Source organism: Tamandua tetradactyla, chromosome 4 (assembly GCF_023851605.1).
Source record: "Tamandua tetradactyla isolate mTamTet1 chromosome 4, mTamTet1.pri, whole genome shotgun sequence".
Lineage (NCBI taxonomy): Eukaryota > Metazoa > Chordata > Mammalia > Pilosa > Myrmecophagidae > Tamandua > Tamandua tetradactyla.
Window position 1 is genome coordinate 35,811,793 of NC_135330.1, and position 14,476 is coordinate 35,826,268.

General features: G+C 52.8%; 1 protein-coding gene across 1 annotated transcript in view; it reads left to right on the forward strand.

The window, feature by feature from the left end:
• Positions 1–496: 496 nt before the first annotated feature.
• The window catches only part of KIAA1614 (KIAA1614 ortholog), a 35,662-nt gene continuing 21,682 nt past the window's right edge, over positions 497–14,476 (forward strand). The window contains exons 1-4 of the mRNA XM_077157165.1: positions 497–1,089; positions 2,792–3,726; positions 4,672–4,735; positions 14,214–14,357. Of these exons, the coding sequence (XP_077013280.1) occupies positions 1,028–1,089; positions 2,792–3,726; positions 4,672–4,735; positions 14,214–14,357 (1,205 nt within the window). The 5' untranslated portion in view covers positions 497–1,027. The remainder of the gene's footprint in view (positions 1,090–2,791; positions 3,727–4,671; positions 4,736–14,213; positions 14,358–14,476) is intronic.

The window sequence follows — 14,476 nt, forward strand, 5'->3', positions numbered from 1 at the left end:
AGGAGAGCACGGACTAGTCTAAAAAAGCTGACTGAACAAAGAGCGGAGCCTCCTCCCCCTCCAGGCCTTGGGTGTAGGGTTTCAAGCTGCCCCGCGAGGTTCAGAGAGAACATGGTGTTTTCTTAGCTTTTGCTCGGGTTGAGCGGCGTCCCGCTGCTCGGCTCTGCCCTGAGCCTCCACTTCCCGCGCTCGCCGAGGGGCTGGAGGCCGCGCCGGACCGCGCCGCCGCCCCGGGCGCTGCGAGCCCACGCCTTCGCTCGCGGGGCCGCTGTGGTGCGCGGGCTGGGGCTCAGTCTCGCGCGGGAAGGCGCCCCCGGCCTCCTCAGCGCCGCGCCTGGCCCTGCGCCCTCGGAGCGCGACGGTCCCCGGGCCGATCCCGGCCGGCGCGCGCCGCCGGCGAGCGGCCCCGTCATTCCCACACTCGAGGCCGGTTCCTAGTTTTTTCTCCCGCCCCTTTGACGTGTGTGAGGAACTCGCGCCCTCGCCGCTCCGCCGCTGGGAGAAGCACTTCCACTCGGCTCAGGGGGTCTGGGCCAGGCGGACAGGGGCCGCGAGCTGCGGCGAGGGCACAGGGGCCACGAAAGCTGGGGCGGGGGGAGGCAGAAGGCCCGGGTTTTCCAGCCCCTTCCGCTCTCCCCGCTTCCTTTCTGCTCTGTCCTGCTCCCACTCTTCCCGGCCCGGCCCTGGAAGACGCCAGGCTTGGCCTCTTCTCCCTCAATGGCAAAGCCGTGAACTAGCAGCCGATGCCACTTCCTCTTCTCCCAGAGCCTCCCCAACCGACCCCGCTGCTCCTGCCCAGCCAGGGCGGGAGGACGCCACCCGCGGGGCGACAGGTTGGACCGGACCCAGCCGGGTCCCGGGGGCTGCCCGGAGAGACGGGAATTGAGCCCCGGACCCCGGGTCCGGCGCACCCCGAGGGGCGAGGCCTACGGGCCACACTTCCAGAGACCCCGGGCCGAGCGCTCCGGGTACCGTGCAGCGGCCTGGGCGGGAGAGAGGGCTAGAAGAGGGTCTCGCCTCTCCGGGGATGGAGGGGATGGAGGAGGAGACGGCGGCAGAGACCACCACATCTGCCTGCAGCAGCCCCCAGTGAGTATGAAGGGCTGGCGCTGGCCGGCGGGGGCGACCGCCCACGCTCCCACGGCGGGAGGGTTGTGGGGGAAGCCCTTCCTTCACGTCCATCTTCCTTTCAGCTTTTCTGAGTTAGAGCAAATGCAATACTCGGGTCTTAGAACCTGGCGGCTCCAAGGTGAAGAATCTCCCCCAAAGTCTGTGCCCCACCTACCCCAATAGGAGGAGCTCATACTTTAAGGTCTCCGGAGAGGAATTAACTCTGGAATGTCAGTTCCAGAGTTCACGCCTCAAGAAGTTCTTTAAATCCAAGTGAAATTACTCATGTTTAAACTGATTAACACGAGTACTGATTTCTGGATTGGGCCTTAGAAGAGAGGAATAGGTGGCTGGATTGCGGAAAGAAACTTGATACATTCTAGATTAACTGGGGGAGTAATCTCCGGTTTGAAGTTAGTCCTTAAGCATCCCTGACTTAAACCTGATAGGATATTTTAAACTATATGTGCATATTGCATCAGGAAATGCATTTATTCCTGAAAAGTTGAGTATAAATTAAGTAGTAAGTGACTTGCCATTTAAAATAGTTCTATAGTGAATCCTTACCTAATGTATGAAGTGAATAACTCCTAATTTGTAGTTTATGTAAGCATGGATTTTAATACATGCAGTTTACTTCAAGTAGGACATATCTAGATGTATGATGTTTAAGTAATGTTTCTTCAAAGAGCAGAATAAATATGTGGTACTAGGGCATGTATGTGTGCACGTCATAAACTGTGTGAATAAAATCCTTCACTCACTTTTATTCCCTATGAAGATGTCAGCCATGCCATTAATGAACGGCATAACCCTGGCAAGGCACTTATATCTTCAGACCTAATATTCCCACCAATGGAATAAGGGTGTGGTTAAATGATCACTGAATACTTTGAAAGAGCCCTGGTGCTGGAATAAGAAGTTTTGCATTCTAAAGGGACCTCCCTTTGGCTCCAGTGTGACATAATCCCTTTGAGTCTCAGTTTCCCCATCTGTGAAAATAAGGATTATAAATTTAAGAAGTTAAAAAAAAAAAGGATTATAATGCTTTTCTGACAACGTTGCATGAGGATTATTTGAGAGTTTTTGAAAGCGCTTGCAGTCCTGCTGGTACAGAGTAGTTGCCTGAGTGAGTGAACTCATGCTGGGTCTTTCAGCTCGTGTGCTGGGGACTGGTGAGATGGGGTGCAGCACCTTCCACCCAGGGTTCATATCCTGCTGACATTTTTCCTGAACTCTGTCATTTGTGCTGACTCCCTTTGATAGGGGAGAGCGTGTTGGCTGCTAGCAGACATGCATATCCTTTGTTGAGACCACCCTTCAGCAAAGCAAGAGGCCAGGGATTGGGAAATCTGGTCAGTTTTCACTCTGGTGCATGTGTGGCATAGGGATAGTGGTCATTTGAAGTTTCATTTTGCCTCATTTGTAACATGAGGATAGAAAAAACTAGAACAGACTCAGAAGACCAAAATCAATAATACTTAATGATACTTAATTGTACTGTCCAATGATTTGTACTTTTCAAAGTGTTTTCACATGATCTAGAGGGCACCCTCTGCTCTGTCCCCGAGTTACTCTCACCTGGACAGGTTTCTTCACTGAAGTACCTGAGAGCTCCAAGAGGTTTTTGGAGCCAATAAAGGTGCTGGGTCTTAGGAGCTCTGTCTTTTTTCTCTTCCAGAGGGCCCAAGAGAGTGAGCAGAACAGCCATCCCCATGGAAGTGACCTCAGCTGTACAGAAAGGTGGCCCTGAGCAGCAGCTGGATAACGGCCACCTTCTGAGGCCCTGGTCCTGCCTTCGGGAGGACAGAACACCCACCCTGAAAGACCCCCATCCTCCCATAGCATGGGGGGCTCTGCTCCAAAGTCCATCGGTGCTAGAGTCCAAGGTCAGGGCGTTGAAGGAAAAGAGGACAGCAGGCAAAGAGGGGTTGAGACCAGACCTCACCTCCCATGAGCGGCCATCCTCCAAGAAACCCAAAAGCCGACGAGTTAATGCTGGTGGATGTGGGGTCCTGGCCAAGGGATCTCCTGGGCCAGATGCTGCAGAAGGTCCCCACTCCCAGAGCCTGACTGACAGCAGTGTCACTGAGGAGGAAGCTGCCAGGAATGGCTGCCCCAGGCCTCCCAGGCTAACTGTCTCTGGGCTCAAGCCCTGGAGCGAGAGGAGCCCGTGGCCTTCAGAAGCAACGTGGCTGCTGCCTGACCAGGAGAGGGGGCTGCTGCCAGGGCCCGGCTCTTTGCAGGAAAGCCCCATCTATAGAGTTCCTCCGAACCAGCCTGGGGGCCCTGGTCCTTGTCACAAAATCACCCACATGCTCAACCTGAGGAAAGGAAGGTCAGACTCCCTGCAAGATGGTCCGGCCACAGGAGGAGACCTGGACAGCATGCCCCTGGGCTCTGAGGAGAACTTGGTTCCCAGGATGGCCCTGTTGGGGGATCTCTGGAGAGCTGGAGACCTGCAGGCTCTGAGCACCGGGGGCAACACCTGGTCCCTGTCTGAACAGGTGGAGAGGAACCGCCTTCTCCTGCAGGAGATGCTGAGAATTTCCAGGCAGGAGCCCCTCAAGGCAGGGATCCTCACCTGGACTCCATCCTGGGACCGAGCTGCACCAGGTGAGGCTTGGGTCTGGGTGGTGGGGACAGCAGGAGGGAGTACAGGAGAAGGGAAATGGACAGGTGGTGCCCAGGGAGAGGGTGCTGCGGGCAGGAAAGGAGAGAGAACACAGCTGTCTGTCACCAGCGTCAGGATGTCCTCTTATTCTTAGCTTTGACATAGATTCCCCCCCCCTTTTTTTACCATTTATTTTCATTTTTATTCAATGTTTCCAAATGTAAAAAAAAAAAGTCAGGATTCTTACACCAATTATCTCAAATGAGACCATGCAAAGTAATTCAATGTGTGTACAACCATCATTTGCCCCCCTTTAGTGTTGCTGTTTTATGCAGTGGTGTGATCAACAGAAAACTGAATGGCATGTGCTTGATTGGAAAATGTCACCTGTTTACAAAGCATGCAGGACAGTTTCTATACATCATGACATAGATTCTTTCTACCTCATAGCCAGCCCTGTCTAAAGATCCCTGTGGCTCTCCATGGCACACACCTCTACGCTTGGAGGTAGAGGCTTCCACGACTCCCTGTGCTCTTAAACCCTTTCCAGAGTGCTTTCTGCTCCTCGTTTCCCATGAGGTGTCCCCAACTGCCTGTGGACTCATGGCCCCCATCAGGTGAGGCAAGCAAACAGGAACCCCTCACACAAAGAGGTCAAGGATCCTAGCAGCTGGGCTGAGCTCAACTCAGGCAGCAACTGTACTCAGATGGATGTGCAAGTGGGCAGTCCTGGGGAGAAACCCTTTTTCCTTCCTTCCCTCCTATTCTAAAAGTTCAGCCCTTGGCAATGCCCCCCAGCAGTCACTGCCTCCTCTATTCTGTCTGAGACACAGGCCTGAGGAGTACACTGCTTCTGGAGAAACCTTTCTCCTCGATACTCATTAAGTAACAACTGAGAGTTCAGCTTCCAGCTCTGCCCTCATCCCTGCTTCTGTTCTGGGTCCTAGAACGACCAGCCGGGGATGTGGACTGGGACTCAGGCATCTCCCTGCAGCACTCGGACCAGAGCAGGTAAGAGCTCAGAGCCTGCGTTTTCTTTCCCTCCCTTCTCGCTGGCATCCCCTCCAGTTACTCAGCATCAGGAAAGTGGGAAACCCAGTGAAAGCAAGGGGGCAGGCAAATTCCTGCCCTGGCAGACCAGTGGACAGTGGCTGCTGAGCAGCATCCTGAAACTGTGTAAAGGGCTCAAAGCTGGTGCCCACCTCCTACCTTGAGCAAAACCACCAGGGTAGTGGGTATAGAGCACCCAAAGTCTGGGGACTCGACTCCCTACTGTGTGTCCTTGGAAGCATTTCCCCTGCCCAGGACTTTGTCTTATTGTCTTTAAAGTTGGGGAAATAGCCTCTGCCAGGTTTACCTCACAAGACTGTTGTGAGGCTAAATTGAGATAATGGATATGAAAATCCTTAGGGAAAGTATACAGTTGGAAAGGTTTACTTCACCAATTCCTTTCCCAAAAAGGGAATTCCTGGGCTGCATAAAGGATTTCACCCCCTCCTGAGCAGGAGGGATTGACCTACCTTACCGTGATACCCCATAGACTTTGCCCACCCCTCCCCCTTCAGTGTTTTGGGGAAGCTTTGTACACTGGAGAGGTGGCATGAAAATAGAGCCTGTCCTGACATAGTCAGTGTCTTTGCCTGGTGAAGGGAGAAGGGCCAGCTCAGTGGTGGGAACAAGGGGCCACCTGTGGGCTTGGGCGGCAGCTGCTGCCTACACAGGGGTTGGCCTCAGCCCGGGCTTTGCCCTGCTCCTGGCACACGAGGCTAAGAGAGGGTGCCGAGCTGGGAGCAGCTCCCATTTTCCCAGCTGTGTGGTGCTGTCACCTTCCTCAGGATCTCATGCTTTCTCCTGAGGGCAGAAGGCAGCATTGTTGCTTCTCCATCATCAGGCTGCTCCCTGCACAAGTTCCATTCAGTTTGGCTATTCTCTGGAAACCTGCACAGGGTCCCCTGGTCCTATATCCTGCTGTAACAAAGCGAGGGCTGTCCAGAGTCAGGCAGCTCTGCTACTGTCCTACTCAGTGGCTTTGGCCAGCGCTGGGGGAGAGGATGTCTTGCTCCTTCTTTTCTCCTCTCATGTATGATTTGGACTCAGCTGCCTCCTCTTCTACTAGGTCTCTTGCCTCCATGGCCAGTTGGCAGCATCTCATCCCATCCCCACCTAGCCCTGTCTCAGAGACTGTCCAGATAGGGTTTGGGTCCTCACAACACACTGCTCCCCTCTCTGCCATCACATCGAGCTCTACTCTGTCCTCTCCTCCTTCCTTGTGGAGTTCAGAGGAGGAGGTTTGGGCTGATGTACCTTGTGTCCTGCAGGAGATGGTGCCTCCCTTCCTGCAGCTGCTCCTTCCTTACTGTCCCCATGCTAGGCCCACAGAATGGTGATGCCTCTGGGAATTTTGAAAGGAGAAAGGAGAAGCCAAAGCAGCTAACTTTCAGGTTGGATAATAAGTAACAAAAACTACCCATTTTAAAGGGATTGAACCTCAAGTATGAGGTAGGGAGGGATTTTCCTTTAGTCCTGTAAGGAAATGGCATTTATGTAGAATCCTCAGGTCTGGGGTTTCCAGACCATTCTTTAAACTACCTGGCCATCTGCATCATGTTAGGGTTCAGGTGGGGTATGTGTCTGTGCATGTGTCAGATGTGTAGGCATGTGTGTATATGTGAGTTGTGTGATATGTATACAGTAAGTGTATGATGGGTGAGTATGTGGGGGTGAGGAGGAGAGAGAAGGCAAGAGAGGGGAGGCCCCTCAGTGCACTTCAGACCCATTTTCAGAACTGTTAACAAACATTCCCCTTAGAATGCCCAGCAGATGAGGCATGGAATTGGTGTGGGGGAAACTTTACCCTCTAGCTTGCTAGGGAAGTCATTCAGTGTGTCCTGCTGGCCTCTACTGATGACCTACAGTCAGGTCTCTGCTGAGAGACACTGAGCTGAAGAGACAGAGAACATCCCTAGACTCAAGGATGGAGAAAACGGTGAGCTGTGCCTTGTGCCCCTCTGCTGGGCTGCTCACTTGTGTCTACTCCTGGTCTTCTGGGCAGATATAGTAAAGTGGTCCCTAAGACACGGCAGGCCCATATCTCCCCTAAGTGGAATGTCCTTACTGATGTCACTTTCTGTATAGCTGGACTTCCCAAGGCACCTTTGAAAAAGGCACACTTCCCTCAGGTCTGTACCCCAGGAGTGCTGTGCGGGGGCCAGGCCCGGGACCTAGCATCCAAACCGAGGTACTTAGGACCCCGAGCAGGCTCTGGCTGACCATCATGATGTCCATCCTAAAGGGCCCCAGGACATCCTTCAGGACGTGCCCTGGCAGGGGCAAGGGGCAGAATCTCATTCATGGGGCAGTGGGACCCTGCAGATCTCAGGTTTGAGGAGTAAATGGTCCCGCGTCAGTCAGATTTAACATCCGTGCAATTCAGTGTTGCAGTCAGCACAGCCACATTAACTCAACATGCATTTAATTATGTCCACAATCACTACTGCTCTGCCTGGTAATAAGACAAGAAGCACCTGAAGTGGCCGTGCTTGCAGAGCCCACAGCTGTGGTCAGGGCTGTGGGGCTGGCCCAGCTTATCGCAGGGTAGCAAGAATCAGCCACATGGGGAGGGGAAGAGAGACACCTGACGCCAAGAGAACACCAGAAGTGACCTGGGAGCTTACAAAGGGTCAAATGCAGAGGAGATCTCCATCCCCCCGACCCAAGGGTTGTCCCCCGCTAATCGGGTAAGAGAAGGTTTGGTTCTGGAGGACCAGCCCTTCCCTCCAAGAGACCATGCCAGCAGCTCCCATTTTCTACCTCTTATTTTGCTAAGCACTGTACCTGTATTCTCATTTTATCCTCATAACAACCCAGAGAGAAAGAGGTTCAATGACTTGCCAAGGTCACACAGCTAAGAACTGCTATAGCCAGGATTTGAGTTCAAGGCTGCTTGCTCCAAGCACTGGGCAGCGCTGCCACAATTGTCCTCTTCATGTCCCCCCCAGGGCCACGCCTTGGGTTAGGGCCTGGGGACCTTCTGCCTCTCCAGTTCTGTTCTCAGGTATAGGCAAAGAAGGGTGGATGACGGGCTCCATGGGATAAGCTTGTTTCCCTCCTGCGTAGCTCTTGGATAGAGTCACGAAATGGGGTTTTGATTTGGGGGAGAGGGTGAGGTGAGAGGTAAGTGCTTCGGAGGGGAGAGCTGGGGGTTGGTGCTATAGGTGACTTTGGTCATGGGCTGTATCTGGGAACTGGAACTGGACACCTTAGAGACAGGAGAGGGGAGAAAAGTGAGGTGTGCTCAGAGTTGTCTCTGCCCTCTTCCCTCCCATTGCTTCACACTCCCCCCCACCCCCACCCCACTTCCCTCTAGTTCTGGATCCAGGATTTTATGTCTTTGTAGAATGGCCACAATCAGTTCTGGCCTCTCTCTTTCCTTGAGGTTCCGAGAGAGCACACTGGGATGACAAATTGTCTTTGGATCCCAAGTGAATCCAGCATGAGCTAAAAGAATGTGAATCTGTAAAACCAAAGCCACATCAGCAGTCAGTGCAATGCTTATGCAAGGGCCCAGCACGAAGGAAGTCAGCCATGCATAAAGCAGTCGGTGTCAGGAGAGCTCCATGGCCACCCCTGGTCTTGTTTGAGAGGCAGTACTTTGTGACCCAGGCCCCCTCTGGTGCCAGTCAGGACCTCTGTGTGATCTTGGGGGCCCCAGATCCTGACATGTGTCTGCAGGGACTTTAATTATTAGTCTGCTTTTGGGAAAAATGGAGAGGAGTGTTTTTGTCTTATTCACACTTTGGTGATGAAGCTCAGAGGGTTTCCTAGATCACTTTGTCTCCGTGTCATCCCTGCAGTGGAATCGTGCCCATTTACAGATAGGTAAGCTGAGGCTTGAGGCTGGAAGTGTGATCTCTAGTGTGCCTTGTGAGGCCCCTGCGCAGCCCTTCAGGAAGGAGCTCACGTAGAAAGAGGGGAGCAGAGAGCCAGCTGCCGCAGCTCAGACTTGGGTGGGTCCCACTTTCCTGATCCCTACTGGGTTGCTAGGGGTCAAATCCCTGCCCCTCAGCAGTTTGTAGACTCTAATTTAGAGGTGGGGCAAGCAGGCAGCCCTGAAGAATTTCAGACGCCTGTGGCTCCAGGGGGTCAGGCTTTTAAAAGTTAATTTTTAACTAGCATTTTTGGAGACTCTCCTGTGAACTGATCGCTGAGTGCACATACTAGTGTAATTTCAGGTGGACTTCCCATGTTTGCGCTCACTGTCTAGTCTGCCTGCTCTCGCTCTGGCCGTTGCTGATACCAGTGTATCTCCTTGAGCTCCTTGAAGGCGAAAACTGTGCCATGCTTGTCTCTGGGACCCAGTGCCTGCCTAGTGTCTGCATAGAACCATAAATGTTTGGCAGATGCAGGTGTGAAAGAGTGCAGGTAAGGGCTCCCCAGGCCTGGAGCCCCCCCATGGGCATGATATGATCCGGATGGAAAGAGGAGAGTATATTACAGATGAGGGAAGACCTGCCGAATTGCGGGGAGAGGTCTAGGTGAAATGCATGGTGAGGCTATTATCAGGGTATCTCCTCCTCCTGGCAAAGGGCATCAGGCTGGGAAGCCAGGCTGAGGCTGTTTATGGAGAACCCTGGAATTTAGATTTCAAGTAAGGCAGTAGGAAATGGAGAGACGTTGGTGCTCTTCTTCCTGCTCTTCTCCTCTTCCCCCCCAAAATGCAGGATGACCAAAATGCAGGACGATCTCTTGGGGGGCTGCGGTCGGCAGGGAGTGCAGGGCAGTTGCTGTGCCCTCTGGCCTGGCATGCATGCCAAGGGTCAGGTTCTAGATCTCTGGGGCCCTAGTGTGAGGGGTCAGCTGATGAGCCCCTGGGGTGGGCATGGGAGCAGAGACCTTCCTGCACGTACAGAATCCTCAGGGCTGTAGATGTACTGAGGGTGTCCCAAGCACGAATGCAGCTAAGAAGGCTGAGCCTCCACCTAGCTTCCTGCTTATCCCTGCCGCCCCCATCCTGTCCCCACTGACTCAGATACACAGACACAAAGGAACACTAGGGAAGATTCCTTACCACTTCCAGTCCCATCAAGACTAAAACTAAAAAGAAAACAGAAATTAAATATAACCACTCAAGAGTGTATTGAACTTTTAAATATGCTCCCAAATTTCCTAATGTTCTAAACCCTAAGAAGGAAGGACTCTAATCCTGATTCCCTACCACGGAGCAAGTTCTTCCTGGGACTTTGAGGTACGTTATCTGTCTTAGTTTCCTAGGACTGCCATAAACAAAGTACCACAAAGCGGGTGGCTTAAAACAAGAGAAACCTATTGTGTCAGGGTTAAGGAGGCTAGCCGTCCAAAATAAAGGCATTGGCAGGGTTGTGCCCGTCCTTCTCCACTGAGAGGGGCCTGTTTATTGTTTTGGTACCAGCTTCCCTCTGTTACCAGAGAGCCTCCTCCTGCTTACCTTTCCTATGGGGACTGTCAGAGGCTTTTTAAAGTCTAGAGCAAACTACAAACCCTTCTTTAGCTACAAGATGATTTATCTCTTCCAAACCTCTGATGGGTTCATTGGGTCGTGCTTTCCCCTTGCAGATAAGGGGATCTCCTTGGCAGGTTATTTCAGTTAATGCTTAGAAATTCCATCCTTCTTTTAGTGAGGATGTGAGAGTAATTTAACAAAAAACGATAGTGATGATGCGATAATGATGATGATGGTGGTAGTGGTGGTGATGTAATGATAATAATGAATGTTAACATTATTCGTCCTACCAAGTGCCTGACTCTGTTCTAAGCTTTTTGAAGGGAATCAGTCTCTCTTATCTTAAGGACAACTGAGCCCTTATTTAGCAGAAATGGAAACTGAGACTTAACCTCTAAGTAACGTGCCCAGTGTGACACAGCTGATAAGTAAGGGGGCTTCCTGGGATTAGAATCAGGACAGGCAGCCCCAGAACTCAGGCTTGCTGGAGTTCACCATTTTAATCCAGGACTTTGATGGCTGCAGAAAGAGGCCACTCTGTCCCCTTGACCTCCCTGGCTAGGAGGGGAATGGTGGTTCTTATAACTAGAGTCCTAACCCTGCTTTGTGCTGCCACGACCTTGTAGTCCTGGGTGGAAGGCGTCTACGAAATCACCCGTATTACCGAGGCTAAGATGAGGTCCCTGCATCATAGAACACAGTCCAGAGTCAATTCTGGACATACCTTTTCCTCTTGCCCTCCCTTGAGAAACTGCATGTAGTATGACAGTAAGAGAGCTCTGTCCTCGGCATCGAAAAAGCATCACGATATACAAAAATGGAACAAGGGCTGAGCAAAAGGATTTATATATTTACTAAATACTATGTATTTTCCCTGTACCTGCGACACCCAGGATCTAGAAATCCTACATTCCAGAGTGTCCCTGATTCATGTACGGGAGATGAAAGGATTAAACCTAGGCTTGCTGGAGTTCACCATTTTAATCCAGGATTATGATGGCTTCAGAAAGAGGCCACTCTGTCCCCTTGACCTCCCTGGCTGGGAGAGAAATGGTGGTTCTCCTGAGTAGGGACTCCACCCTACCAGGCTGGATGCCTCTCACCAGAAGACTGGCTTGGGCAGAGAGGTGAGCTGGAGGAGACCACACGCTGTCCTTGTGAAGCAGCTTAGGGTACTGGTGGTCAGAGGGGCAGCAGGAAAGACCAGAATACTCACACGAGCCTGTAGTCATCCGCAACAAGTAGATCTTTTGTTGTAGATTTTGCTGCTCCTTGGGGGCTGAGCAACTGTGGCATGAACCCCCAGGAGAGAGAACCTCAAAGCCCTCCGCCAACCCTGTGGCACCCTAGGCTGCATGGCCAACTACCCAGACCCACAGAGTTAGTAATGTGAGTCCTCTCCCCTTTCCAACTCCCACATTTACAGATGGGGAAACTGAGGCCCAGAGAGGAAAATCACTCAGCTGAATATCCCTGTGCCCTACCCACAGAGCTCAGGAGTCCCAAAACTGCAAGCTTTCAAGAGAATGGCAAAAGCTGCCTACTCATAGGTAGGAAATTACCTTTGTCATGGCCTGGCTACCCACTGACTACCCTGCCCTTCCAGGAAATCCCCAAAGGAGTCATGGAAGCTGGGATTGTGGGTTACAGTCTGTGGGCTGTTGTCCTTGGCAAAGGTCAGGGTCAGAGAGACTGGAAAGACCCCCTCAGGTGGAAGAGTGTGAACTGTCTGTCCCTGGTGGCCTCCTTGGATTAGCCTTGGGAGGTGGGAGGTGGGCAATCAGACTAGGAGAGTCTCAGCATCCCACCAACCTACTACTTCCCGCTTCTAGGGAGAAAGATCATTTTCCTGCGACAGGGGTGGTCAGGGTCCCCACTCTCCATTTCTGCTGATCTTGGCTGCAATCTGTGAAGGTGGCTGCCCCTCTCCTCCCCACTCTATTACTGCATGAATGCCTCCAGGCACCTAGAAAGCCTAGCTTTTCTAATCAGTGCAGAAACTAGCTTTGTCTGCCAGGAGCCAGAGCAGGGCAGCTGATGGAAAAAAAATGCATGTTAACAGCTCCAAGTGGAGGGAGCAGAAAGGAAACAGCAAAGTAGGAAAATAGCTTATAAACCAAGAGGGTACAAGTCTGATCCTGGCAACATCTGGCCAGCTGCCTGGGGGCTCTCCAGCCTGCCCAGCAGGTCTGGTGACAAATGTGCCCTGACAGCCCGGGAACCACAGCTGTCACCGGAAGACTCCAAGTGTGCGGGCCAGCAGCCAGAGGCCCGTGGCTGCTGGGGCGTCTCTCCGGGCTGGTAACCTCATTATCTCTGCTGTCGGAGCGGGAGCCCCAGGGAGCACAGCTGCTCTCAGCTGCCTGTCAGATTTGCTGCCTGCTCGGGTAGCTGTGCAGAGAGAGAGGGCTCTCCTGCCAACGGAGGCTTCATGGGGGTAGCAAGCCTGGGGATTCACTTTCACAGTATAGCCCTCCTTGTTCCAAAGCCATGCTGGGGCCCTGCCAGGGTTCATAGACACAGATGGTGCCTTTATTCTAGCAGTTATTTTTTTCCTTTGGCCCCAGAGCAGAGTGAGGTGCAAATAATGAGAAAAAAATGAAAGAGAGAAAACACACAAAAAAACCCTAGTCTTCCCAAAGCTTGTCCAAGGATACCCGAAGGAGGTATGTTCCACTTATGTCTCCGTCATCCATGGAGACTACTTGGTGCCTGTCCCCTGTCAGGATGAGACCCCTTTTCTCCAGGAGGCATATGAAAGGATGGGGTTAGGTGGGCCACAGATCTGAGATTGAGGCCCAGCTGAGCTCTACCTGCCTGAGTTCTCTTTCTCTGGACCCTTCCTGGTGAGGACAGCCCAGCCAATGTGACATGAGGACAGGGGATGCTGAAGTTACATCAAAGAGTGTCTCTGACCCCAGCCACAAGCATCCTTGGCCTGTGCTAGGATCCTGGGAGGGGAGAGGATGGAGGAAGTGGGAGTGATGCTGGAGGATGTCATCTGCTGTGCACTCAGTCAATGCTTGACCTTGAGCTGTGCGCCGAATGTTCCTTCGCTCTGCAACACCCTCATCTGTCAGGTGGAGAGAACACCTGCCCTCGGCCAGCCTGGCTGGAGAGAGAGCCCTGTGGAGAAAACCCTCTTGTCAGTGGGAGGTTGTGGGCTCCTGTGACTGCTGTAAGCCGGTGCTGGCTGTATGTCACCGTCTGGGAGACAGCTTTGGAAAAGGACTGCTGTCATCTTCAACAGCTCCAGACTGGCTAGGGAGGCAGCACATCTGGTGGGTGGTGAGGGTGGATAGACGACCCTTATTATTATGAAAATCGGGCCATTTGCTGACTTGGTTTGGGTCCAGCTTAATTTCTCTCAGCCCTGAGTGTGCGAGCCCTGAGCCGATGCCTGGCAGGTTGGGACTGGGACTAAGACAAGAAAACACCAGGATTTATAAAAGTGTCATTCCCCAAAGGACCAGAACCGTGATGGGCAGAGCCCTGATTCTTTCTGTCTGTGGTGGGAGTGCAGGACGGTACCCACATGTGTGCTCAAGTGGATGTGTGTGTGGTTGCAGAGACAGAAGGAGAAAGAGAGGTGATGCATGCAAAGGCCATCTGTCTCGGTATAGGCCCAGCCCAAACACTCCAGGCCCTTCATTACCCCTCCTTCCGGATAACTCCCGCTGTCTACCCGAGAAAGGAACAATGGAATCATCTGGAGACTTCCCTACCCTTTTCTAGATCTTCCTGGGGTCTCTGCTTCCAGTCCCTAAGCAGATGTCCAAGGCCTGGCCAGTGCCCCACTCCCACCAAGAGCTGCTCAGAACCACTTTCCAGGCCCCAGGCTCCAGGCCCCATGCTGGGGTCCCCTCTGTGTGGGAGCTGAAGGATGAAGACTACACATGCGGGGCTTTTTCTGGCAGAGCCACTGCTCAGCACTGTTAAAGCCTCTTCTAATCCGCGTTACTCTCTTCTAATCCCTCCCCTGCCTGCTCTGGCCTTCGTGCTACCCTACAGGACCTTTGGTCCCAAGCCGGAGCCCGTGCAGAGCCCCAGGCATGAGGAAGCCAAGCATCTGCTGCAGGGTGCCCGCATGAAGGCCAGGACTCGGCCCCTCCGTGCCAGCCATGACATCGTGCCCACCATTGTCCAGGGAAGCCAGTGAGTATGGCTCAGACCCAGCTGGCCTGAGAGGGCTGTGGCAGGGAAGGGTGAGCAGGGAGAAGACATGGGATCTAGCCAAAATGCCAGTGTCCTTTCTTCCCTTCTGCATGCTTTTT